The following is a 25837-nucleotide window of genomic DNA, read 5'->3' on the forward strand; positions in this document are numbered from 1 at the left end:
TTGCCCCCCCCTCCCACTCTGTTACCCCTCTCTTACCCCCTCGGCCGTGCTCAGGGCCTGGAAGTAGACCAGTTACCCCCCTCCCCCTCTGTTGCCCCCCTGCCCCCTCTGTTGCTCCTCTCTCACCCCCTCGGCCGTGCTCAGGGCCTGGAAGTAGACCAGTTGCCCCCCTCCCCCTGCCCCCTCTGTTGCCCCTCTCTCACCCCCTCGGCCGTGCTCAGGGCCTGGAAGTAGATGCCGTAACTCTTCACCGGTGAGAGGGGCGCGTTCCAGAGGCCGTTATATGTCCGGTTGTCTCCCACCGTGAAGGGCAGCGTGGCAGTCAGCTGTGCCGGCTTTATCTCCGCCGCAAAGTAATGTGCCGAGTCCAGGGCAGAGGCGTTCCGATACCCCACGGGCACCGGGAAACACCCGCTGCCACCCGCTGCCCGCCGAGACCGCTGGGCACGCACCTCCTTCACTACCACCTGGTACACACTGAGCGGGGGAGGGAGAGAGAGGAGAGAGGGGGGGGAGAGAGTGAGAAAGGATGGGGGAGGAAGAGGGAGAGAGGGGGAGGAAGAGGGAGAGAGGGGGAGAAAGAGAGGGGGAGCGAGAGAAAGGGCAGGCGGACAAAGGGGGGAGAGAAAGGGGAAAAGGGGGGAGAGAAAGGGGAAAAGGGGGGATAGAGAGGGTAGAGAGAGAGGGAGTGAAAGGGGAGAGGGGGAGAGAGGGGAATGGGGGAGGGAGAAGAGAAAGGGGGGAGTGAGAGGGGAAAGGGGGAGGGAAGTGGGAGAGAGGGGGTGGATATGGAAATAGGGGGGGGGGTGGGGAAGAACAGAGGGAGGGCGATGGAAATAGGGGGGGGGGGGAAGAACAGAGGGAGGGCGAGGGACAGATGGGAGAGAGAAAGATGGTGAAAGAAGGAGAGAGAGGGGGGGTAAGAGAGACCGGGAGAGAGAGGGAGTAGAGGGAAAGAGGGGTAGAGGGAAAGGGGGAGAGAAAAAGAGGAGAGAAAGGGGGAGAGAAAAAGAGGAGAGAAAGGGGGGAGAGAGAGAGGAGAGAGAGAGGAGAGGGAGAGAGATACAGAAATAGGGGGCGAGGCAGAAAGGAAGAGGACAGTGAGGAAAAGAGATGGGGGGGAAGTTTAAATGAAGACATTAGACTTTCTTGCACTCTTTAAAATTCCTCACGGATCGTTTTATACGGGGGGGGGGGGGAGGGAGGGGGGTATACTCCCTACAGTATGAGAGACCCCCTTTCCCCGGGTCAGAACCGCTCATCCTCTTTTGCTGCGCACGGACTCCAATTTGGTCGACCCTTGGGTTACCTTCCCACGGATTACCAATGGCTAACGCTTCCAACCTGGTCTCGGGCCGAGGCTGCGGAAGATGAAGAGGGGGCTTTGCCTACACCGGGAGACCCCCCACTCCCCGATTTGGACCCAGAATTAAAGCGGAAATTCGGAATTTGCCATCACGAGCCTGCATGTCTCCAACATCGGACCCCAGGCGTGGTTTGGACCCGGCGCTGCTGGGGAGGGAAGCACGGCCCTCCCCTCACTCAATGCTTCGCGGACGTTCTGATGACGATATACGTACTTTGCTATACGATGTATGGACCGTAGCTATAGGTGCAGCACGTGGTAACGTAGCATTCTGCATTCTTACCTACGCTGGCAATCGTTGGCTGCTCCTGTTATCAATCTGTCACAATCCTGCTTGTGTGCCTAACATAATGGCCGCCTTTCAGTTTCCATCAATGCTCCCGTCAGTGTGACTGAGCAGCTACAATCTTAGATCAAACCTCTTAGAGTGTAAGCTCTCCGGGGCAGGGATTTCCTTTCCTATTGTCTGACTTTGCTGCGCTTATTGTATTATTAGAATTCCCTGCGCTGTATTCTTTGTGAAGCGCGGAGTACACTTTGGCGCCATATAAATAAAGACGTACAATACAATGTATCCTTATATTACTAAAGTAACATTATCTATTGTTACAGTTTGCAGCTCAAACTGCTGGGAACATTGGCAACAAATTATCCCAAACAGGAAAGTGTTGCAAAGATCTTGCACTGCTGGGGAGGTGGCTAAACCTGCTATAGAAATCAAAGGATGCTCGGCATATTAAAACTCATTAAACATGGCATTTAGAGTTGAATTAAAAAAAAACAAAAAAAAACCCAGTAACGATCTAATATTACAGAACTGATTTATTTATTCTTTTTAATAAGACTTCACATGTTTTGTTGCTTTAATAATAATAACGACTTTATTTATAGAGCGCCGTTCTCCCTGTGGGACCCCAAAGCTTCACAGTTACAAAAAAGGGGAAAAGAAGAAGAAAACCTCTAAAGGTTTTAAACGAGACCAGACACAAGGAGAGATGCAACGCGGGGCGGGGCAGGACGGGGCGGGACGGGCGGGGCAGGACGGGACTGCAGCTGTTAGATGCCGGACAGGTTGTGCTTCAGCCTGTTGTGGATTTCCAGGGAGGGAGCCTGTCGGACTATTGCCTAATAGATTTTTTTCATCATGATATATACTTGGGGTGGGCAACTCCAGTCCCCAACGGCCACCAACAGCAGGTCAGGTTTTGAGGATATCCCTGCTTCAGCACAGGTGGCTCAATCAATTTTCGGCTGAGCCAACTGTGCTGAAGCAGGGATATCCTGCAAACCCGACGTGCTGCTGGTGGCCCTTGAGGACTGGAGCGAGTCAACGACTGAGCCACCTGTGCTGAAGCAGGGATATCCTGCAAACCCGACGTGCCGCTGGTGGCCCTTGAGGACTGGAGCGAGTCAACGACTGAGCCACCTGTGCTGAAGCAGGGATATCCGACAAATCTAGCCTGGTGGTGGCCCTTGAGGACTGTCCTTGGCCAACCCCCTGATATACACTCTGGTTGCCCTGCGTGTTGTCCCGACAGATTACATTGGCACATATATTTTCCTCCTTGTATTTCTCACCGTTTCTGTTTGGGGAGCGCAGGTATATGCGCAGGTATTTGCAATCAGCAAAAAAACATTCAGAATATAGCACAATACTGTATGTCTGTGAATAAAGTGTATTTTCTTAGTTGTCAAAATCCAACAGGGTGTGTACTCACAAATACCCAAATCGTTTGTGCATATCCAGAATCAGGGGCAAATGAGGTGTCTTTAGGGTGTCTGCCTGTATATTGTGGGTCCACAGGTATGGCAACCTTTGTGAAATACAGGCAGTCCTCGGTTATCCACCGGAACCCGTTCTGGGAGTAGCGCCGATAGTGAAACCGCTGTAAAGCGAGTCCCACGTTAATCAGCGGCGGTGAGCGTCGGATAACGCGTTCCGGCGTCGGATAACGGCCCGTAGGGTGGCATTGTAAAGCGTTGGATACGCCATTCGTTGTAAAGTGAAACGTTGGATAACGAGGACTCCCTGTAAGGTGAAGAACCAAGTAGCGTGGACTGATAAAAAAAAGACTTTTTATCTACGGATACGGTATTTTCTGATTTCAGACACCTGCGCTCCCCAAACATCCGCACTATTGCACATTTGGGATCGAGAAAACCAATCCGGAAAGGGTTTGAGCTGCGAATGACGATTATATTATTGACTGCCCGTCACCTGTTTTTTTTTGCCAATTATTTGCACTATTTGATTTTATTCACTGAAAAATCACTAATATCGCGGGATATTATTCTTATTATGAGAGTTTATTTGGACAAAGCGCCTGTAGGATAACATTTTCTTTTCATTGTGCCGGGCGCCCCGTTATCTCTCTTCTCTCGTCTGTTGCAGACGGAGTTACACTTCTGTTTGTCTCTAAGAACGCCGGCCGTCTCCCCCCCGGGGGGGTTGGCGCTCTCGCTGGCTATCCCGGGCTTGTCTAAACCCTCGGGGCGTTCTGGCGCTCTCCTCGTTCCTGTACTTCTGGGTTTTCTTGATACGACGGTGGCGATGGCCTGAGGCTGAGTCCATGCTGCCGCAGACCGCGCGGACACCGCGGTCACATTGCCTTAAGGCATTGATCGCGCCCGTAGACCGCGCGGGCAAGCGACAGCAGGAGGGGGGCGCGCAATGCGCGAGGAGTCAGTTGAAACTGATTTCGGGGCGCGACGGGCAGGTCACGTGAGCGGTTCGCACATTGAGGGCGAACCAGCTCCGTGATGTCACTGACACGCTCCTAGACACGCCCCCCAACGGCGCATCTAGCATGTCCGAAAAACGCATCTGCTTCACGCGGGTGACGTCACGGGCACGCATGGCTCCGCAGGGGCGAAGGCAGCATGGACTCGGCCTCAGATTGAGTGAGACTGCTCCGATGGTCCGCCAATGAGCGAGACACCTTTCAATGAGCGAGACACCTCCCAATGAGCGAGACACCGCTCAATGAGCGAGACACCGCCCAATGAGGGAGACACCTCCCAATGAGCGAGACACCGCCCAATGAGCGAGACACCGCCCAATGAGCGAGACACCTCTCAATGAGCGAGACACCTCTCAATGAGCGAGACACCTCCCAATGAGCGAGACACCGCCCAATGAGCGAGACACCGCCCAATGAGCGAGACACCTCCCAATGAGCGAGACACCGCCCAATGAACGAGACACCGCTCATTGAGCGAGACACCGCCCAATGAGCGAGACACCTCCCAATGAGCGAGACACCTCTCAATGAGCGAGACACCTCTCAATGAGCGAGAAACCGCCCAATGAGCGAGACACCTCTCAATGAGCGAGACACCTCTCAATGAGCGAGACACCGCCCAATGAGCGAGACACCGCCCAATGAGCGAGACACCTCCCAATGAGCGAGACACCTCCCAATGAGGGAGACACCTCCCAATGAGCGAGACACCTCCCAATGAGGGAGACACCTCTCAATGAGGGAGACACCTCTCAATGAGCGAGACACCTCCCAATGAGCGAGACACCTCCCAATGAGCGAGACACCTCTCAATGAGCGAGACACCTCTCAATGAGCGAGACACCTCCCAATGAGCGAGACAGCTCTCAATGAGGGAGACACCTCTCAATGGGCGAGACACCTCTCAATGAGCGAGACACCGCTCAATGAGCGAGACACCGCCCAATGAGCGAGATACCGCTCAATGAGCGAGACACCGCCCAATGAGCGAGACACCGCTCAATGAGCGAGACACCTCCCAATGAGCGAGACACCTCCCAATGAGCGAGACACCTCCCAATGAGCGAGACACCTCCCAATGAGCGAGACACCTCCCAATGAGCGAGACACCTCCCAATGAGCGAGACACCTCTCAATGAGCGAGACACCTCTCAATGAGCGAGACACCTCCCAATGAGCGAGACAGCTCTCAATGAGGGAGACACCTCTCAATGGGCGAGACACCTCTCAATGAGCGAGACACCGCTCAATGAGCGAGACACCGCCCAATGAGCGAGATACCGCTCAATGAGCGAGACACCGCCCAATGAGCGAGACACCGCTCAATGAGCGAGACACCTCCCAATGAGCGAGACACCTCCCAATGAGCGAGACACCTCCCAATGAGCGAGACACCTCCCAATGAGCGAGACACCTCCCAATGAGCGAGACACCTCCCAATGAGCGAGACACCTCCCAATGAGCGAGACACCTCCCAATGAGCGAGACACCTCCCAATGAGCGAGACACCTCCCAATGAGCGAGACACCTCCCAATGAGCGAGACACCTCCCAATGAGCGAGACAGCTCTCAATGAGGGAGACACCTCTCAATGGGCGAGACACCTCTCAATGAGCGAGACACCGCTCAATGAGCGAGACACCGCCCAATGAGCGAGATACCGCTCAATGAGCGAGACACCGCCCAATGAGCGAGACACCGCTCAATGAGCGAGACACCTCCCAATGAGCGAGACACCTCCCAATGAGCGAGACACCTCCCAATGAGCGAGACACCTCCCAATGAGCGAGACACCTCCCAATGAGCGAGACACCTCCCAATGAGCGAGACACCTCCCAATGAGCGAGACACCTCCCAATGAGCGAGACACCTCCCAATGAGCGAGACACCTCCCAATGAGTGAGACAGCTCCCAATAAGCGAGACACCTCTCAATGAGCGAGACACCACCCAATGAGCGAGACACCTCCCAATGAGCGAGACACCTCCCAATGAGCGAGACACCTCCCAATGAGCGAGACACCTCCCAATGAGCGAGACACCGCTCAATGAGCGAGACACCGCTCAATGAGCGAGACACCTCCCAATGAGCGAGACACCTCCCAATGAGCGAGACACCTCCCAATGAGCGAGACACCTCCCAATGAGCGAGACACCGCTCAATGAGCGAGACACCTCCCAATGAGCGAGACACCTCTCAAAGAGCGAGACACCTCTCAATGAGGGAAACACCTCTCAATGAGCGAGACACCTCTCAATGAGCGAGACACCTCTCAATGGGCGAGACACCTCTCAATGGGCGAGACACCGCTCAATGGGCGAGACACCGCTCAATGAGCGAGACACCGCTCAATGGGCGAAACACCTCCCAATGAGCGAGACACCTCCCAATGAGCGAGACACCTCCCAATGAGCGAGACACCGCTCAATGAGCGAGACACCTCCCAATGAGCGAGACACCTCTCAAAGAGCGAGACACCTCTCAATGAGGGAGACACCTCTCAATGAGCGAGACACCTCTCAATGAGCGAGACACCTCTCAATGGGCGAGACACCGCTCAATGGGCGAGACACCGCTCAATGGGCGAAACACCTCCCAATGAGCGAGACACCTCCCAATGAGCGAGACACCTCCCAATGAGCGAGACACCTCCCAATGAGCGAGACACCGCTCAATGAGCGAGACACCGCTCAATGAGCGAGACACCTCCCAATGAGCGAGACACCTCCCAATGAGCGAGACACCTCCCAATGAGCGAGACACCTCCCAATGAGCGAGACACCTCCCAATGAGCGAGACACCTCTCAAAGAGCGAGACACCTCTCAATGAGGGAGACACCTCTCAATGAGCGAGACACCTCTCAATGAGCGAGACACCGCTCAATGAGCGAGACACCGCTCAATGAGCGAGACACCTCCCAATGAGCGAGACACCTCTCAATGAGGGAGACACCTCTCAATGAGCGAGACACCTCTCAATGGGTGAGACACCGCTCAATGGGCGAGACACCGCTTAATGGGCGAGACACCGCTCAATGGGCGAGACACCTCCCAATGAGCGAGACACCTCTCAATGAGCGAGACACCTCTCAATGAGCGAGACACCGCCCAATGAGCGAGACACCGCCCAATGAGCGAGACACCTCCCAATGAGCGAGACACCTCCCAATGAGCGAGACACCTCCCAATGAGCGAGACACCTCCCAATGAGCGAGACACCTCCCAATGAGCGAGACACCTCCCAATGAGCGAGACACCTCCCAATGAGCGAGACACCTCCCAATGAGCGAGACACCTCCCAATGAGTGAGACAGCTCCCAATGAGCGAGACACCTCTCAATGAGCGAGACACCACCCAATGAGCGAGACACCTCCCAATGAGCGAGACACCTCCCAATGAGCGAGACACCTCCCAATGAGCGAGACACCTCCCAATGAGCGAGACACCGCTCAATGAGCGAGACACCGCTCAATGAGCGAGACACCTCCCAATGAGCGAGACACCTCCCAATGAGCGAGACACCTCCCAATGAGCGAGACACCTCCCAATGAGCGAGACACCGCTCAATGAGCGAGACACCTCCCAATGAGCGAGACACCTCTCAAAGAGCGAGACACCTCTCAATGAGGGAGACACCTCTCAATGAGCGAGACACCTCTCAATGAGCGAGACACCTCTCAATGAGCGAGACACCTCTCAATGGGCGAGACACCGCTCAATGGGCGAGACACCGCTCAATGAGCGAGACACCGCTCAATGGGCGAAACACCTCCCAATGAGCGAGACACCTCCCAATGAGCGAGACACCTCCCAATGAGCGAGACACCGCTCAATGAGCGAGACACCTCCCAATGAGCGAGACACCTCTCAAAGAGCGAGACACCTCTCAATGAGGGAGACACCTCTCAATGAGCGAGACACCTCTCAATGAGCGAGACACCTCTCAATGGGCGAGACACCGCTCAATGGGCGAGACACCGCTCAATGGGCGAAACACCTCCCAATGAGCGAGACACCTCCCAATGAGCGAGACACCTCCCAATGAGCGAGACACCTCCCAATGAGCGAGACACCGCTCAATGAGCGAGACACCGCTCAATGAGCGAGACACCTCCCAATGAGCGAGACACCTCCCAATGAGCGAGACACCTCCCAATGAGCGAGACACCTCCCAATGAGCGAGACACCTCCCAATGAGCGAGACACCGCTCAATGAGCGAGACACCTCCCAATGAGCGAGACACCTCTCAAAGAGCGAGACACCTCTCAATCAGGGAGACACCTCTCAATGAGCGAGACACCTCTCAATGAGCGAGACACCTCTCAATGGGCGAGACACCGCTCAATGGGCGAGACACCGCTCAATGAGCGAGACACCGCTCAATGGGCGAAACACCTCCCAATGAGCGAGACACCTCCCAATGAGCGAGACACCTCCCAATGAGCGAGACACCGCTCAATGAGCGAGACACCGCTCAATGAGCGAGACACCTCCCAATGAGCGAGACACCTCTCAATGAGGGAGACACCTCTCAATGAGCGAGACACCTCTCAATGGGTGAGACACCGCTCAATGGGCGAGACACCGCTCAATGGGCGAGACACCGCTCAATGGGCGAGACACCTCCCAATGAGCGAGACACCTCTCAATGAGCGAGACACCTCTCAATGAGCGAGACACCGCCCAATGAGCGAGACACCGCCCAATGAGCGAGACACCTCTCAATGAGCGAGACACCTCTCAATGAGCGAGACACCGCCCAATGAGCGAGACACCGCCCAATGAGCGAGACACCTCCCAATGAGCGAGACACCTCCCAATGAGGGAGACACCTCCCAATGAGCGAGACACCTCTCAATGAGGGAGACACCTCTCAATGAGGGAGACACCTCTCAATGAGCGAGACACCTCCCAATGAGCGAGACACCTCCCAATGAGCGAGACACCTCCCAATGAGCGAGACACCTCCCAATGAGCGAGACACCTCCCAATGAGCGAGACACCTCCCAATGAGCGAGACACCTCCCAATGAGCGAGACAGCTCCCAATGAGCGAGACACCTCTCAATGAGCGAGACACCTCTCAATGAGCGAGACACCACCCAATGAGCGAGACACCTCCCAATGAGCGAGACACCTCCCAATGAGCGAGACACCTCCCAATGAGCGAGACACCTCCCAATGAGCGAGACACCGCTCAATGAGCGAGACACCGCTCAATGAGCGAGACACTTCCCAATGAGCGAGACACCTCCCAATGAGCGAGACACCTCCCAATGAGCGAGACACCTCCCAATGAGCGAGACACCGCTCAATGAGCGAGACACCTCCCAATGAGCGAGACACCTCTCAATGAGCGAGACACCTCTCAATGAGCGAGACACCACCCAATGAGCGAGACACCTCCCAATGAGCGAGACACCTCCCAATGAGCGAGACACCTCCCAATGAGCGAGACACCTCCCAATGAGCGAGACACCGCTCAATGAGCGAGACACCGCTCAATAAGCGAGACACCTCCCAATGAGCGAGACACCTCCCAATGAGCGAGACACCTCCCAATGAGCGAGACACCTCCCAATGAGCGAGACACCGCTCAATGAGCGAGACACCTCCCAATGAGCGAGACACCTCTCAAAGAGCGAGACACCTCTCAATGAGGGAGACACCTCTCAATGAGCGAGACACCTCTCAATGAGCGAGACACCTCTCAATGAGCGAGACACCTCTCAATGGGCGAGACACCGCTCAATGGGCGAGACACCGCTCAATGAGCGAGACACTGCTCAATGGGCGAAACACCTCCCAATGAGCGAGACACCTCCCAATGAGCGAGACACCTCCCAATGAGCGAGACACCGCTCAATGAGCGAGACACCTCCCAATGAGCGAGACACCTCTCAAAAAGCGAGACACCTCTCAATGAGGGAGACACCTCTCAATGAGCAAGACACCTCTCAATGAGCGAGACACCTCTCAATGGGCGAGACACCGCTCAATGGGCGAGACACCGCTCAATGGGCGAAACACCTCCCAATGAGCGAGACACCTCCCAATGAGCGAGACACCTCCCAATGAGCGAGACACCTCCCAATGAGCGAGACACCGCTCAATGAGCGAGACACCGCTCAATGAGCGAGACACCTCCCAATGAGCGAGACACCTCCCAATGAGCGAGACACCTCCCAATGAGCGAGACACCGCTCAATGAGCGAGACACCTCCCAATGAGCGAGACACCTCTCAAAGAGCGAGACACCTCTCAATCAGGGAGACACCTCTCAATGAGCGAGACACCTCTCAATGAGCGAGACACCTCTCAATGGGCGAGACACCGCTCAATGGGCGAGACACCGCTCAATGAGCGAGACACCGCTCAATGGGCGAAACACCTCCCAATGAGCGAGACACCTCCCAATGAGCGAGACACCTCCCAATGAGCGAGACACCGCTCAATGAGCGAGACACCTCCCAATGAGCGAGACACCTCTCAATGAGGGAGACACCTCTCAATGAGCGAGACACCTCTCAATGGGTGAGACACCGCTCAATGGGCGAGACACCGCTCAATGGGCGAGACACCGCTCAATGGGCGAGACACCTCCCAATGAGCGAGACACCTCTCAATGAGCGAGACACCTCTCAATGAGCGAGACACCGCCCAATGAGCGAGACACCGCCCAATGAGCGAGACACCTCTCAATGAGCGAGACACCTCTCAATGAGCGAGACACCGCCCAATGAGCGAGACACCGCCCAATGAGCGAGACACCTCCCAATGAGCGAGACACCTCCCAATGAGGGAGACACCTCCCAATGAGCGAGACACCTCTCAATGAGGGAGACACCTCTCAATGAGGGAGACACCTCTCAATGAGCGAGACACCTCCCAATGAGCGAGACACCTCCCAATGAGCGAGACACCTCCCAATGAGCGAGACACCTCCCAATGAGCGAGACACCTCCCAATGAGCGAGACACCTCCCAATGAGCGAGACACCTCCCAATGAGCGAGACACCTCCCAATGAGCGAGACAGCTCCCAATGAGCGAGACACCTCTCAATGAGCGAGACACCACCCAATGAGCGAGACACCTCCCAATGAGCGAGACACCTCCCAATGAGCGAGACACCTCCCAATGAGCGAGACACCTCCCAATGAGCGAGACACCGCTCAATGAGCGAGACACCGCTCAATGAGCGAGACACCTCCCAATGAGCGAGACACCTCCCAATGAGCGAGACACCTCCCAATGAGCGAGACACCTCCCAATGAGCGAGACACCTCCCAATGAGCGAGACACCTCTCAATGAGCGAGACACCTCTCAATGAGCGAGACACCTCTCAATGAGCGAGACACCTCTCAATGGGCGAGACACCGCTCAATGGGCGAGACACCGCTCAATGAGCGAGACACCGCTCAATGGGCGAAACACCTCCCAATGAGCGAGACACCTCCCAATGAGCGAGACACCTCCCAATGAGCGAGACACTGCTCAATGAGCGAGACACCTCCCAATGAGCGAGACACCTCTCAAAGAGCGAGACACCTCTCAATGAGGGAGACACCTCTCAATGAGCGAGACACCTCTCAATGAGCGAGACACCTCTCAATGGGCGAGACACCGCTCAATGGGCGAGACACCGCTCAATGGGCGAAACACCTCCCAATGAGCGAGACACCTCCCAATGAGCGAGACACCTCCCAATGAGCGAGACACCTCCCAATGAGCGAGACACCTCCCAATGAGCGAGACACCGCTCAATGAGCGAGACACCGCTCAATGAGCGAGACACCTCCCAATGAGCGAGACACCTCCCAATGAGCGAGACACCTCTCAAAGAGCGAGACACCTCTCAATGAGGGAGACACCTCTCAATGAGCGAGACACCTCTCAATGAGCGAGACACCTCTCAATGAGCGAGACACCTCTCAATGGGCGAGACACCGCTCAATGGGCGAGACACCGCTCAATGAGCGAGACACCGCTCAATGGGCGAAACACCTCCCAATGAGCGAGACACCTCCCAATGAGCGAGACACCTCCCAATGAGCGAGACACCGCTCAATGAGCGAGACACCTCCCAATGAGCGAGACACCTCTCAATGAGGGAGACACCTCTCAATGGGCGAGACACCGCTCAATGGGCGAGACACCGCTTAATGGGCGAGACACCGCTCAATGGGCGAGACACCTCCCAATGAGCGAGACACCTCTCAATGAGCGAGACACCTCTCAATGAGCGAGACACCTCTCAATGAGCGAGACACCGCCCAATGAGCGAGACACCGCCCAATGAGCGAGACACCTCTCAATGAGCGAGACACCTCTCAATGAGCGAGACACCTCTCAATGAGCGAGACACCGCCCAATGAGCGAGACACCGCCCAATGAGCGAGACACCTCCCAATGAGTGAGACACCTCCCAATGAGGGAGACACCTCCCAATGAGCGAGACACCTCTCAATGAGGGAGACACCTCTCAATGAGGGAGACACCTCTCAATGAGCGAGACACCTCCCAATGAGCGAGACACCTCCCAATGAGCGAGACACCTCTCAATGAGCGAGACACCTCTCAATGAGCGAGACACCTCCCAATGAGCGAGACAGCTCTCAATGAGGGAGACACCTCTCAATGGGCGAGACACCTCTCAATGAGCGAGACACCGCTCAATGAGCGAGACACCGCCCAATGAGCGAGACACCGCTCAATGAGCGAGACACCGCCCAATGAGCGAGACGCCGCTCAATGAGCGAGACACCTCCCAATGAGCGAGACACCTCCCAATGAGCGAGACACCTCCCAATGAGCGAGACACCTCCCAATGAGCGAGACACCTCCCAATGAGCGAGACACCTCCCAATGAGCGAGACACCTCCCAATGAGCGAGACACCTCCCAATGAGCGAGACAGCTCCCAATGAGCGAGACACCTCTCAATGAGCGAGACACCACCCAATGAGCGAGACACCTCCCAATGAGCGAGACACCTCTCAATGAGCGAGACACCGCCCAATGAGCGAGACACCGCCCAATGAGCGAGACACCTCTCAATGAGCGAGACACCTCTCAATGAGCGAGACACCGCCCAATGAGCGAGACACCGCCCAATGAGCGAGACACCTCCCAATGAGTGAGACACCTCCCAATGAGGGAGACACCTCCCAATGAGCGAGACACCTCTCAATGAGGGAGACACCTCTCAATGAGGGAGACACCTCTCAATGAGCGAGACACCTCCCAATGAGCGAGACACCTCCCAATGAGCGAGACACCTCTCAATGAGCGAGACACCTCTCAATGAGCGAGACACCTCCCAATGAGCGAGACAGCTCTCAATGAGGGAGACACCTCTCAATGGGCGAGACACCTCTCAATGAGCGAGACACCGCTCAATGAGCGAGACACCGCCCAATGAGCGAGACACCGCTCAATGAGCGAGACACCGCCCAATGAGCGAGACACCGCTCAATGAGCGAGACACCTCCCAATGAGCGAGACACCTCCCAATGAGCGAGACACCTCCCAATGAGCGAGACACCTCCCAATGAGCGAGACACCTCCCAATGAGCGAGACACCTCCCAATGAGCGAGACACCTCCCAATGAGCGAGACAGCTCCCAATGAGCGAGACACCTCTCAATGAGCGAGACACCACCCAATGAGCGAGACACCTCCCAATGAGCGAGACACCTCCCAATGAGCGAGACACCTCCCAATGAGCGAGACACCTCCCAATGAGCGAGACACCGCTCAATGAGCGAGACACCGCTCAATGAGCGAGACACCTCCCAATGAGCGAGACACCTCCCAATGAGCGAGACACCTCCCAATGAGCGAGACACCTCCCAATGAGCGAGACACCTCCCAATGAGCGAGACACCGCTCAATGAGCGAGACACCTCCCAATGAGCGAGACACCTCTCAAAGAGCGAGACACCTCTCAATGAGGGAGACACCTCTCAATGAGCGAGACACCTCTCAATGAGCGAGACACCTCTCAATGAGCGAGACACCTCTCAATGGGCGAGACACCGCTCAATGGGCGAGACACCGCTCAATGAGCGAGACACCGCTCAATGGGCGAAACACCTCCCAATGAGCGAGACACCTCCCAATGAGCGAGACACCTCCCAATGAGCGAGACACCGCTCAATGAGCGAGACACCTCCCAATGAGCGAGACACCTCTCAATGAGGGAGACACCTCTCAATGGGCGAGACACCGCTCAATGGGCGAGACACCGCTTAATGGGCGAGACACCGCTCAATGGGCGAGACACCTCCCAATGAGCGAGACACCTCTCAATGAGCGAGACACCTCTCAATGAGCGAGACACCTCTCAATGAGCGAGACACCGCCCAATGAGCGAGACACCGCCCAATGAGCGAGACACCTCTCAATGAGCGAGACACCTCTCAATGAGCGAGACACCGCCCAATGAGCGAGACACCGCCCAATGAGCGAGACACCTCCCAATGAGTGAGACACCTCCCAATGAGGGAGACACCTCCCAATGAGCGAGACACCTCTCAATGAGGGAGACACCTCTCAATGAGGGAGACACCTCTCAATGAGCGAGACACCTCCCAATGAGCGAGACACCTCCCAATGAGCGAGACACCTCTCAATGAGCGAGACACCTCTCAATGAGCGAGACACCTCCCAATGAGCGAGACAGCTCTCAATGAGGGAGACACCTCTCAATGGGCGAGACACCTCTCAATGAGCGAGACACCGCTCAATGAGCGAGACACCGCCCAATGAGCGAGACACCGCTCAATGAGCGAGACACCGCCCAATGAGCGAGACACCGCTCAATGAGCGAGACACCTCCCAATGAGCGAGACACCTCCCAATGAGCGAGACACCTCCCAATGAGCGAGACACCTCCCAATGAGCGAGACACCTCCCAATGAGCGAGACACCTCCCAATGAGCGAGACACCTCCCAATGAGCGAGACACCTCCCAATGAGCGAGACACCTCCCAATGAGCGAGACAGCTCCCAATGAGCGAGACACCTCTCAATGAGCGAGACACCACCCAATGAGCGAGACACCTCCCAATGAGCGAGACACCTCCCAATGAGCGAGACACCTCCCAATGAGCGAGACACCTCCCAATGAGCGAGACACCGCTCAATGAGCGAGACACCGCTCAATGAGCGAGACACCTCCCAATGAGCGAGACACCTCCCAATGAGCGAGACACCTCCCAATGAGCGAGACACCTCCCAATGAGCGAGACACCGCTCAATGAGCGAGACACCTCCCAATGAGCGAGACACCTCTCAAAGAGCGAGACACCTCTCAATGAGGGAGACACCTCTCAATGAGCGAGACACCTCTCAATGAGCGAGACACCTCTCAATGAGCGAGACACCTCTCAATGGGCGAGACACCGCTCAATGGGCGAGACACCGCTCAATGAGCGAGACACCGCTCAATGGGCGAAACACCTCCCAATGAGCGAGACACCTCCCAATGAGCGAGACACCTCCCAATGAGCGAGACACCGCTCAATGAGCGAGACACCTCCCAATGAGCGAGACACCTCTCAATGAGGGAGACACCTCTCAATGGGCGAGACACCGCTCAATGGGCGAGACACCGCTTAATGGGCGAGACACCGCTCAATGGGCGAGACACCTCCCAATGAGCGAGACACCTCTCAATGAGCGAGACACCTCTCAATGAGCGAGACACCTCTCAATGAGCGAGACACCGCCCAATGAGCGAGACACCGCCCAATGAGCGAGACACCTCTCAATGAGCGAGACACCTCTCAATGAGCGAGACACCGCCCAATGAGCGAGACACCGCCCAATGAGCGAGACACCTCCCAATGAGTGAGACACCTCCCAATGAGGGAGACACCTCCCAATGAGCGAGACACCTCTCAATGAGGGAGACACCTCTCAATGAGGGAGACACCTCTCAATGAGCGAGACACCTCCCAATGAGCGAGACACCTCCCAATGAGCGAGACACCTCTCAATGAGCGAGACACCTCTCAATGAGCGAGACACCTCCCAATGAGCGAGACAGCTCTCAATGAGGGAGACACCTCTCAATGAGCGAGACACCACCCAATGAGCGAGACACCTCCCAATGAGCGAGACACCTCCCAATGAGCGAGACACCTCCCAATGAGCGAGACACCTCCCAATGAGCGAGACACCGCTCAATGAGCGAGACACCGCTCAATGAGCGAGACACCTCCCAATGAGCGAGACACCTCCCAATGAGCGAGACACCTCCCAATGAGCGAGACACCTCCCAATGAGCGAGACACCGCTCAATGAGCGAGACACCTCCCAATGAGCGAGACACCTCTCAAAGAGCGAGACACCTCTCAATGAGGGAGACACCTCTCAATGAGGGAGACACCTCTCAATGAGCGAGACACCTCTCAATGAGCGAGACACCTCTCAATGAGCGAGACACCTCTCAATGGGCGAGACACCGCTCAATGGGCGAGACACCGCTCAATGAGCGAGACACTGCTCAATGGGCGAAACACCTCCCAATGAGCGAGACACCTCCCAATGAGCGAGACACCTCCCAATGAGCGAGACACCGCTCAATGAGCGAGACACCTCCCAATGAGCGAGACACCTCTCAAAAAGCGAGACACCTCTCAATGAGGGAGACACCTCTCAATGAGCAAGACACCTCTCAATGAGCGAGACACCTCTCAATGGGCGAGACACCGCTCAATGGGCGAGACACCGCTCAATGGGCGAAACACCTCCCAATGAGCGAGACACCTCCCAATGAGCGAGACACCTCCCAATGAGCGAGACACCTCCCAATGAGCGAGACACCGCTCAATGAGCGAGACACCGCTCAATGAGCGAGACACCTCCCAATGAGCGAGACACCTCCCAATGAGCGAGACACCTCCCAATGAGCGAGACACCGCTCAATGAGCGAGACACCTCCCAATGAGCGAGACACCTCTCAAAGAGCGAGACACCTCTCAATCAGGGAGACACCTCTCAATGAGCGAGACACCTCTCAATGAGCGAGACACCTCTCAATGGGCGAGACACCGCTCAATGGGCGAGACACCGCTCAATGAGCGAGACACCGCTCAATGGGCGAAACACCTCCCAATGAGCGAGACACCTCCCAATGAGCGAGACACCTCCCAATGAGCGAGACACCGCTCAATGAGCGAGACACCGCTCAATGAGCGAGACACCTCCCAATGAGCGAGACACCTCTCAATGAGGGAGACACCTCTCAATGAGCGAGACACCTCTCAATGGGTGAGACACCGCTCAATGGGCGAGACACCGCTCAATGGGCGAGACACCGCTCAATGGGCGAGACACCTCCCAATGAGCGAGACACCTCTCAATGAGCGAGACACCTCTCAATGAGCGAGACACCGCCCAATGAGCGAGACACCGCCCAATGAGCGAGACACCTCTCAATGAGCGAGACACCTCTCAATGAGCGAGACACCGCCCAATGAGCGAGACACCGCCCAATGAGCGAGACACCTCCCAATGAGCGAGACACCTCCCAATGAGGGAGACACCTCCCAATGAGCGAGACACCTCTCAATGAGGGAGACACCTCTCAATGAGGGAGACACCTCTCAATGAGCGAGACACCTCCCAATGAGCGAGACACCTCCCAATGAGCGAGACACCTCCCAATGAGCGAGACACCTCCCAATGAGCGAGACACCTCCCAATGAGCGAGACACCTCCCAATGAGCGAGACACCTCCCAATGAGCGAGACAGCTCCCAATGAGCGAGACACCTCTCAATGAGCGAGACACCACCCAATGAGCGAGACACCTCCCAATGAGCGAGACACCTCCCAATGAGCGAGACACCTCCCAATGAGCGAGACACCTCCCAATGAGCGAGACACCGCTCAATGAGCGAGACACCGCTCAATGAGCGAGACACCTCCCAATGAGCGAGACACCTCCCAATGAGCGAGACACCTCCCAATGAGCGAGACACCTCCCAATGAGCGAGACACCGCTCAATGAGGGAGACACCTCTCAATGAGCGAGACACCTCTCAATGAGCGAGACACCTCTCAATGAGCGAGACACCTCTCAATGGGCGAGACACCGCTCAATGGGCGAGACACCGCTCAATGAGCGAGACACCGCTCAATGGGCGAAACACCTCCCAATGAGCGAGACACCTCCCAATGAGCGAGACACCTCCCAATGAGCGAGACACCGCTCAATGAGCGAGACACCTCCCAATGAGCGAGACACCTCTCAAAGAGCGAGACACCTCTCAATGAGGGAGACACCTCTCAATGAGCGAGACACCTCTCAATGGGCGAGACACCGCTCAATGGGCGAGACACCGCTCAATGAGCGAGACACTGCTCAATGGGCGAAACACCTCCCAATGAGCGAGACACCTCCCAATGAGCGAGACACCTCCCAATGAGCGAGACACCGCTCAATGAGCGAGACACCTCCCAATGAGCGAGACACCTCTCAAAAAGCGAGACACCTCTCAATGAGGGAGACACCTCTCAATGAGCAAGACACCTCTCAATGAGCGAGACACCTCTCAATGGGCGAGACACCGCTCAATGGGCGAGACACCGCTCAATGGGCGAAACACCTCCCAATGAGCGAGACACCTCCCAATGAGCGAGACACCTCCCAATGAGCGAGACACCTCCCAATGAGCGAGACACCGCTCAATGAGCGAGACACCGCTCAATGAGCGAGACACCTCCCAATGAGCGAGACACCTCCCAATGAGCGAGACACCTCCCAATGAGCGAGACACCGCTCAATGAGCGAGACACCTCCCAATGAGCGAGACACCTCTCAAAGAGCGAGACACCTCTCAATCAGGGAGACACCTCTCAATGAGCGAGACACCTCTCAATGAGCGAGACACCTCTCAATGGGCGAGACACCGCTCAATGGGCGAGACACCGCTCAATGAGCGAGACACCGCTCAATGGGCGAAACACCTCCCAATGAGCGAGACACCTCCCAATGAGCGAGACACCTCCCAATGAGCGAGACACCGCTCAATGAGCGAGACACCGCTCAATGAGCGAGACACCTCCCAATGAGCGAGACACCTCTCAATGAGGGAGACACCTCTCAATGAGCGAGACACCTCTCAATGGGTGAGACACCGCTCAATGGGCGAGACACCGCTCAATGGGCGAGACACCGCTCAATGGGCGAGACACCTCCCAATGAGCGAGACACCTCTCAATGAGCGAGACACCTCTCAATGAGCGAGACACCGCCCAATGAGCGAGACACCGCCCAATGAGCGAGACACCTCTCAATGAGCGAGACACCTCTCAATGAGCGAGACACCGCCCAATGAGCGAGACACCGCCCAATGAGCGAGACACCTCCCAATGAGCGAGACACCTCCCAATGAGGGAGACACCTCCCAATGAGCGAGACACCTCTCAATGAGGGAGACACCTCTCAATGAGGGAGACACCTCTCAATGAGCGAGACACCTCCCAATGAGCGAGACACCTCCCAATGAGCGAGACACCTCCCAATGAGCGAGACACCTCCCAATGAGCGAGACACCTCCCAATGAGCGAGACACCTCCCAATGAGCGAGACACCTCCCAATGAGCGAGACAGCTCCCAATGAGCGAGACACCTCTCAATGAGCGAGACACCACCCAATGAGCGAGACACCTCCCAATGAGCGAGACACCTCCCAATGAGCGAGACACCTCCCAATGAGCGAGACACCTCCCAATGAGCGAGACACCGCTCAATGAGCGAGACACCGCTCAATGAGCGAGACACCTCCCAATGAGCGAGACACCTCCCAATGAGCGAGACACCTCCCAATGAGCGAGACACCTCCCAATGAGCGAGACACCGCTCAATGAGGGAGACACCTCTCAATGAGCGAGACACCTCTCAATGAGCGAGACACCTCTCAATGAGCGAGACACCTCTCAATGGGCGAGACACCGCTCAATGGGCGAGACACCGCTCAATGAGCGAGACACCGCTCAATGGGCGAAACACCTCCCAATGAGCGAGACACCTCCCAATGAGCGAGACACCTCCCAATGAGCGAGACACCGCTCAATGAGCGAGACACCTCCCAATGAGCGAGACACCTCTCAAAGAGCGAGACACCTCTCAATGAGGGAGACACCTCTCAATGAGCGAGACACCTCTCAATGAGCGAGACACCTCTCAATGGGCGAGACACCGCTCAATGGGCGAGACACCGCTCAATGGGCGAAACACCTCCCAATGAACGAGACACCTCCCAATGAGCGAGACACCTCCCAATGAGCGAGACACCTCCCAATGAGCGAGACACCTCCCAATGAGCGAGACACCGCTCAATGAGCGAGACACCGCAAAATGAGCGAGACACCTCCCAATGAGCGAGACACCTCCCAATGAGCGAGACACCTCCCAATGAGCGAGACACCTCCCAATGAGCGAGACACCGCTCAATGAGCGAGACACCTCCCAATGAGCGAGACACCTCTCAAAGAGCGAGACACCTCTCAATGAGGGAGACACCTCTCAATGAGCGAGACACCTCTCAATGGGCGAGACACCGCTCAATGGGCGAGACACCGCTCAATGAGCGAGACACCGCTCAATGGGCGAAACACCTCCCAATGAGCGAGACACCTCCCAATGAGCGAGACACCTCCCAATGAGCGAGACACCGCTCAATGAGCGAGACACCGCTCAATGAGCGAGACACCTCCCAATGAGCGAGACACCTCTCAATGAGGGAGACACCTCTCAATGGGCGAGACACCGCTCAATGGGCGAGACACCGCTTAATGGGCGAGACACCGCTCAATGGGAGAGACACCTCCCAATGAGCGAGACACCTCTCAATGAGCGAGACACCTCTCAATGAGCGAGACACCTCTCAATGAGCGAGACACCGCCCAATGAGCGAGACACCGCCCAATGAGCGAGACACCTCTCAATGAGCGAGACACCTCTCAATGAGCGAGACACCGCCCAATGAGCGAGACACCGCCCAATGAGCGAGACACCTCCCAATGAGTGAGACACCTCCCAATGAGGGAGACACCTCCCAATGAGCGAGACACCTCTCAATGAGGGAGACACCTCTCAATGAGGGAGACACCTCTCAATGAGCGAGACACCTCCCAATGAGCGAGACACCTCCCAATGAGCGAGACACCTCTCAATGAGCGAGACACCTCTCAATGAGCGAGACACCTCCCAATGAGCGAGACAGCTCTCAATGAGGGATACACCTCTCAATGGGCGAGACACCTCTCAATGAGCGAGACACCGCTCAATGAGCGAGACACCGCCCAATGAGCGAGACACCGCTCAATGAGCGAGACACCGCCCAATGAGCGAGACACCGCTCAATGAGCGAGACACCTCCCAATGAGCGAGACACCTCCCAATGAGCGAGACACCTCCCAATGAGCGAGACACCTCCCAATGAGCGAGACACCTCCCAATGAGCGAGACACCTCCCAATGAGCGAGACACCTCCCAATGAGCGAGACACCTCCCAATGAGCGAGACACCTCCCAATGAGCGAGACAGCTCCCAATGAGCGAGACACCTCTCAATGAGCGAGACACCACCCAATGAGCGAGACACCTCCCAATGAGCGAGACACCTCCCAATGAGCGAGACACCTCCCAATGAGCGAGACACCTCCCAATGAGCGAGACACCGCTCAATGAGCGAGACACCGCTCAATGAGCGAGACACCTCCCAATGAGCGAGACACCTCCCAATGAGCGAGACACCTCCCAATGAGCGAGACACCTCCCAATGAGCGAGACACCGCTCAATGAGCGAGACACCTCCCAATGAGCGAGACACCTCTCAAAGAGCGAGACACCTCTCAATGAGGGAGACACCTCTCAATGAGCGAGACACCTCTCAATGAGCGAGACACCTCTCAATGAGCGAGACACCTCTCAATGGGCGAGACACCGCTCAATGGGCGAGACACCGCTCAATGAGCGAGACACCGCTCAATGGGCGAAACACCTCCCAATGAGCGAGACACCTCCCAATGAGCGAGACACCTCCCAATGAGCGAGACACCGCTCAATGAGCGAGACACCTCCCAATGAGCGAGACACCTCTCAAAGAGCGAGACACCTCTCAATGAGGGAGACACCTCTCAATGAGCGAGACACCTCTCAATGAGCGAGACACCTCTCAATGGGCGAGACACCGCTCAATGGGCGAGACACCGCTCAATGGGCGAAACACCTCCCAATGAGCGAGACACCTCCCAATGAGCGAGACACCTCCCAATGAGCGAGACACCTCCCAATGAGCGAGACACCGCTCAATGAGCGAGACACCGCTCAATGAGCGAGACACCTCCCAATGAGCGAGACACCTCCCAATGAGCGAGACACCTCCCAATGAGCGAGACACCTCCCAATGAGCGAGACACCGCTCAATGAGCGAGACACCTCCCAATGAGCGAGACACCTCTCAAAGAGCGAGACACCTCTCAATGAGGGAGACACCTCTCAATGAGCGAGACACCTCTCAATGAGCGAGACACCTCTCAATGGGCGAGACACCGCTCAATGGGCGAGACACCGCTCAATGAGCGAGACACCGCTCAATGGGCGAAACACCTCCCAATGAGCGAGACACCTCCCAATGAGCGAGACACCTCCCAATGAGCGAGACACCGCTCAATGAGCGAGACACCGCTCAATGAGCGAGACACCGCTCAATGAGCGAGACACCTCCCAATGAGCGAGACACCTCTCAATGAGGGAGACACCTCTCAATGAGCGAGACACCTCTCAATGGGCGAGACACCGCTCAATGGGCGAGACACCGCTCAATGGGCGAGACACCGCTCAATGGGCGAGACACCGCTCAATGGGCGAAACACCTCCCAATGAGCGAGACACCTCCCAATGAGCGAGACACCTCCCAATGAGCGAGACACCGCTCAATGAGCGAGACACCGCTCAATGAGCGAGACACCTCCCAATGAGCGAGACACCTCTCAATGAGGGAGACACCTCTCAATGAGCGAGACACCTCTGAATGAGCGAGACACCTCTCAATGGGCGAGACACCGCTCAATGGGCGAAACACCTCCCAATGAGCGAGACACCTCCCAATGAGCAAGACACCTCCCAATGAGCGAGACACCTCCCAATGAGCGAGACACCGCTCAATGAGCGAGACACCGCTCAATGAGCGAGACACCTCCCAATGAGCGAGACACCTCCCAATGAGCGAGACACCTCCCAATGAGCGAGACACCTCCCAATGAGCGAGACACCGCTCAATGAGCGAGACACCTCCCAATGAGCGAGACACCTCTCAAAGAGCGAGACACCTCTCAATGAGGGAGACACCTCTCAATGAGCGAGACACCTCTCAATGAGCGAGACACCTCTCAATGGGCGAGACACCGCTCAATGGGCGAGACACCGCTCAATGAGCGAGACACCGCTCAATGGGCGAAACACCTCCCAATGAGCGAGACACTCCCAATGAGCGAGACACCTCCCAATGAGCGAGACACCGCTCAATGAGCGAGACACCGCTCAATGAGCGAGACACCTCCCAATGAGCGAGACACCTCTCAATGAGGGAGACACCTCTCAATGAGCGAGACACCTCTCAATGGGTGAGACACCGCTCAATGGGCGAGACACCGCTCAATGGGCGAGACACCGCTCAATGGGCGAGACACCGCTCAATGGGCGAGACACCGCTCAATAAGTGGCACTGCGTTCCAATGAGTAAGACTGCCCACCAATGAATGAGATTGCGATGGATACAGGGAGGTTGCAGCAGGGCAGACTGGGTACCTGATGGGCGCTCCACGAGACTGTGCCGGCTTCAACCACACGGTGATCGTGGTTTCCGTTTCATTTAAAGGGACTTCAGCTTCGGAGTCAGCCATGGAGGGGGCTGTGAGAGGGAGAGAGTGTGTGTGAGAGAGAGGGAGAGAGAGTGTGCGTGAGAGAGGGAGTGTGTGAGAGAGGGTAGAGAGAGAGTGTGAGAGAGGGAAAGAGAGAGAGTGTGTGTGAGGGAGGGAGAGATAGAGTGTGTGTGTGAGGGAGAGAGAGAAAGAGTGTGTGTGAGGGAGAGAGAGTGTGTGAGAGAGGGAGAGAGAATGTGTGAGAGAGGGAGAGAGTGTGTGAGAGGGAGCGAGAGAGTGTGTGAGAGAGGGAGAGAGTGAGAGAGACAGGGATTGAGAAAGTGTGTGTGTGAGAGAGGGAGACAGAGCGTGTGTGAGAGGGAGAGAGAGTTTGTGTGAGAGAGGGAGCGAGAGAGTGTGAGAGTGTGTGAGAGGGAGAGAGAGTGTGTGAGAGAGGGAGCGAGAGAGTGTGAGAGAGGGAGCGAGAGAGTGTGAGAGGGAGCGAGAGAGTGTGAGAGAGGGAGCGAGAGAGTGTGAGAGAGGGAGCGAGAGAGTGTGAGAGAGGGAGTGAGAGAGAGAGAGAGAAAGAGTGTGTGTGAGAGAGGGAGACAGAGAGTGTGTGTGTGAGAGTGTGAGAGGGAGAGTTTGTGTGAGAGAGGGTAAGAGAGAGAGGGAGAGAGAGTGTGTGAGAGGGAGAGAGAGAGAGAGTGTGTGAGAGGAAGAGAGAGAGAGTGTGTGAGAGGGAGAGAGAGATTGTGTGAGAGGGAGAGAGAGATTGTGTGAGAGAGGGAGAGAGAGTGTGTGAGAGGTAGAGTGAGAGTGTGACAGAGCAGTAGAGAGAGAGAGAGTGTGTGTGTGTGTGTGTGTGTGTGTGTGTGTGTGTGTGTGTGTGTGTGTGTGTGTGTGTGTGTGAGAGAGTGTGAGAGGGAGAGAGAGTGTGTGAGAGGGAGAGAGAGATTGTGTGAGAGGGAGAGAGAGATTGTGTGAGAGAGGGAGAGAGTGTGAGAGAAGGAGAAAGTGTGTGTGAGAGAGAAAGAGAAAGTGTGTGTGTGAGAGAGGGAGACAGAGTGTGTGTGTATGTGTGTGTGAGAGGGAGAGAGAGAGAAGTGTGATAGAGAAAGTGTGAGATGAGGAGTGTGAGAGTGGGAGAGAGAGTGTGAGAGGACTAGAGTGAAAGAGCGAGAGAGAGCATGTGTGCGAGTGCATAAGAGAGCGACTGTATGAGAGAGAGGGCAAGGGAATGTGTGTTGTGTGAGAGAGATGGAAAGCGAGAGAGTATGTGAGAAAGGGAGAGCGAGGAGTAAAGAGAGGGGGAGATGGAGGGGAGGAGAGAGGGGGAGAAGTAGGGAGTAACGGAGAGAGAGAAGACAGGAAAGAGAGATTGAGGACAGAGCGATAGCCGTACACCTCACAGTGAGAGATAGCCGTGTGCGTGAGCGATGCCTGCCCACCTGATATCTTGGTGGCGATGCGGGCAGTCACCGGCGGCCCGAAGCCCTTGCTGGTGCTGGCTCTGATGGTGAAGGAGTAGGTGGACCCGGGGTACAGGCCCACGAGAAGATGGTGCGTCTCATTGCGCAGCTTGAAGATCCGGCCCTTCTGATTGGACAGATCTGCGTTGGGGTCCAAAGAGCCCACGGCCTTATAGGAGATCTGAGGGGCGAGAGGGGGAGGCTGGCACTGTGTACTGTGTGTGAGGGGGAGGCTGGCACTGTGTACTGTGTGTGAGGGGGAGGCTGGCACTGTGTACTGTGTGTGAGGGGGAGGCTGGCACTGTGTACTGTGTGTGAGGAGGAGGCTGGCACTGTGTATTGTGTGTGAGGGGGAGGCTGGCACTGTGTACTGTGTG

The 25837-nt window shown here is 56.2% G+C and overlaps 1 protein-coding gene across 1 annotated transcript in view; it reads right to left on the bottom strand.

The window, feature by feature from the left end:
- LOC142466640 (receptor-type tyrosine-protein phosphatase T-like) overlaps window positions 1–25837 on the bottom strand; it is a 174524-nt gene that overhangs the window by 27324 nt on the left and 121363 nt on the right. Inside the window, 3 exon segments of the mRNA XM_075571887.1 lie at window positions 204–477; window positions 23936–24038; window positions 25440–25641. Of these exon segments, the coding sequence (XP_075428002.1) occupies window positions 204–477; window positions 23936–24038; window positions 25440–25641 (579 nt within the window).

Source organism: Ascaphus truei, chromosome 15 (assembly GCF_040206685.1).
Source record: "Ascaphus truei isolate aAscTru1 chromosome 15, aAscTru1.hap1, whole genome shotgun sequence".
NCBI classification, from domain to species: Eukaryota; Metazoa; Chordata; class Amphibia; order Anura; family Ascaphidae; genus Ascaphus; species Ascaphus truei.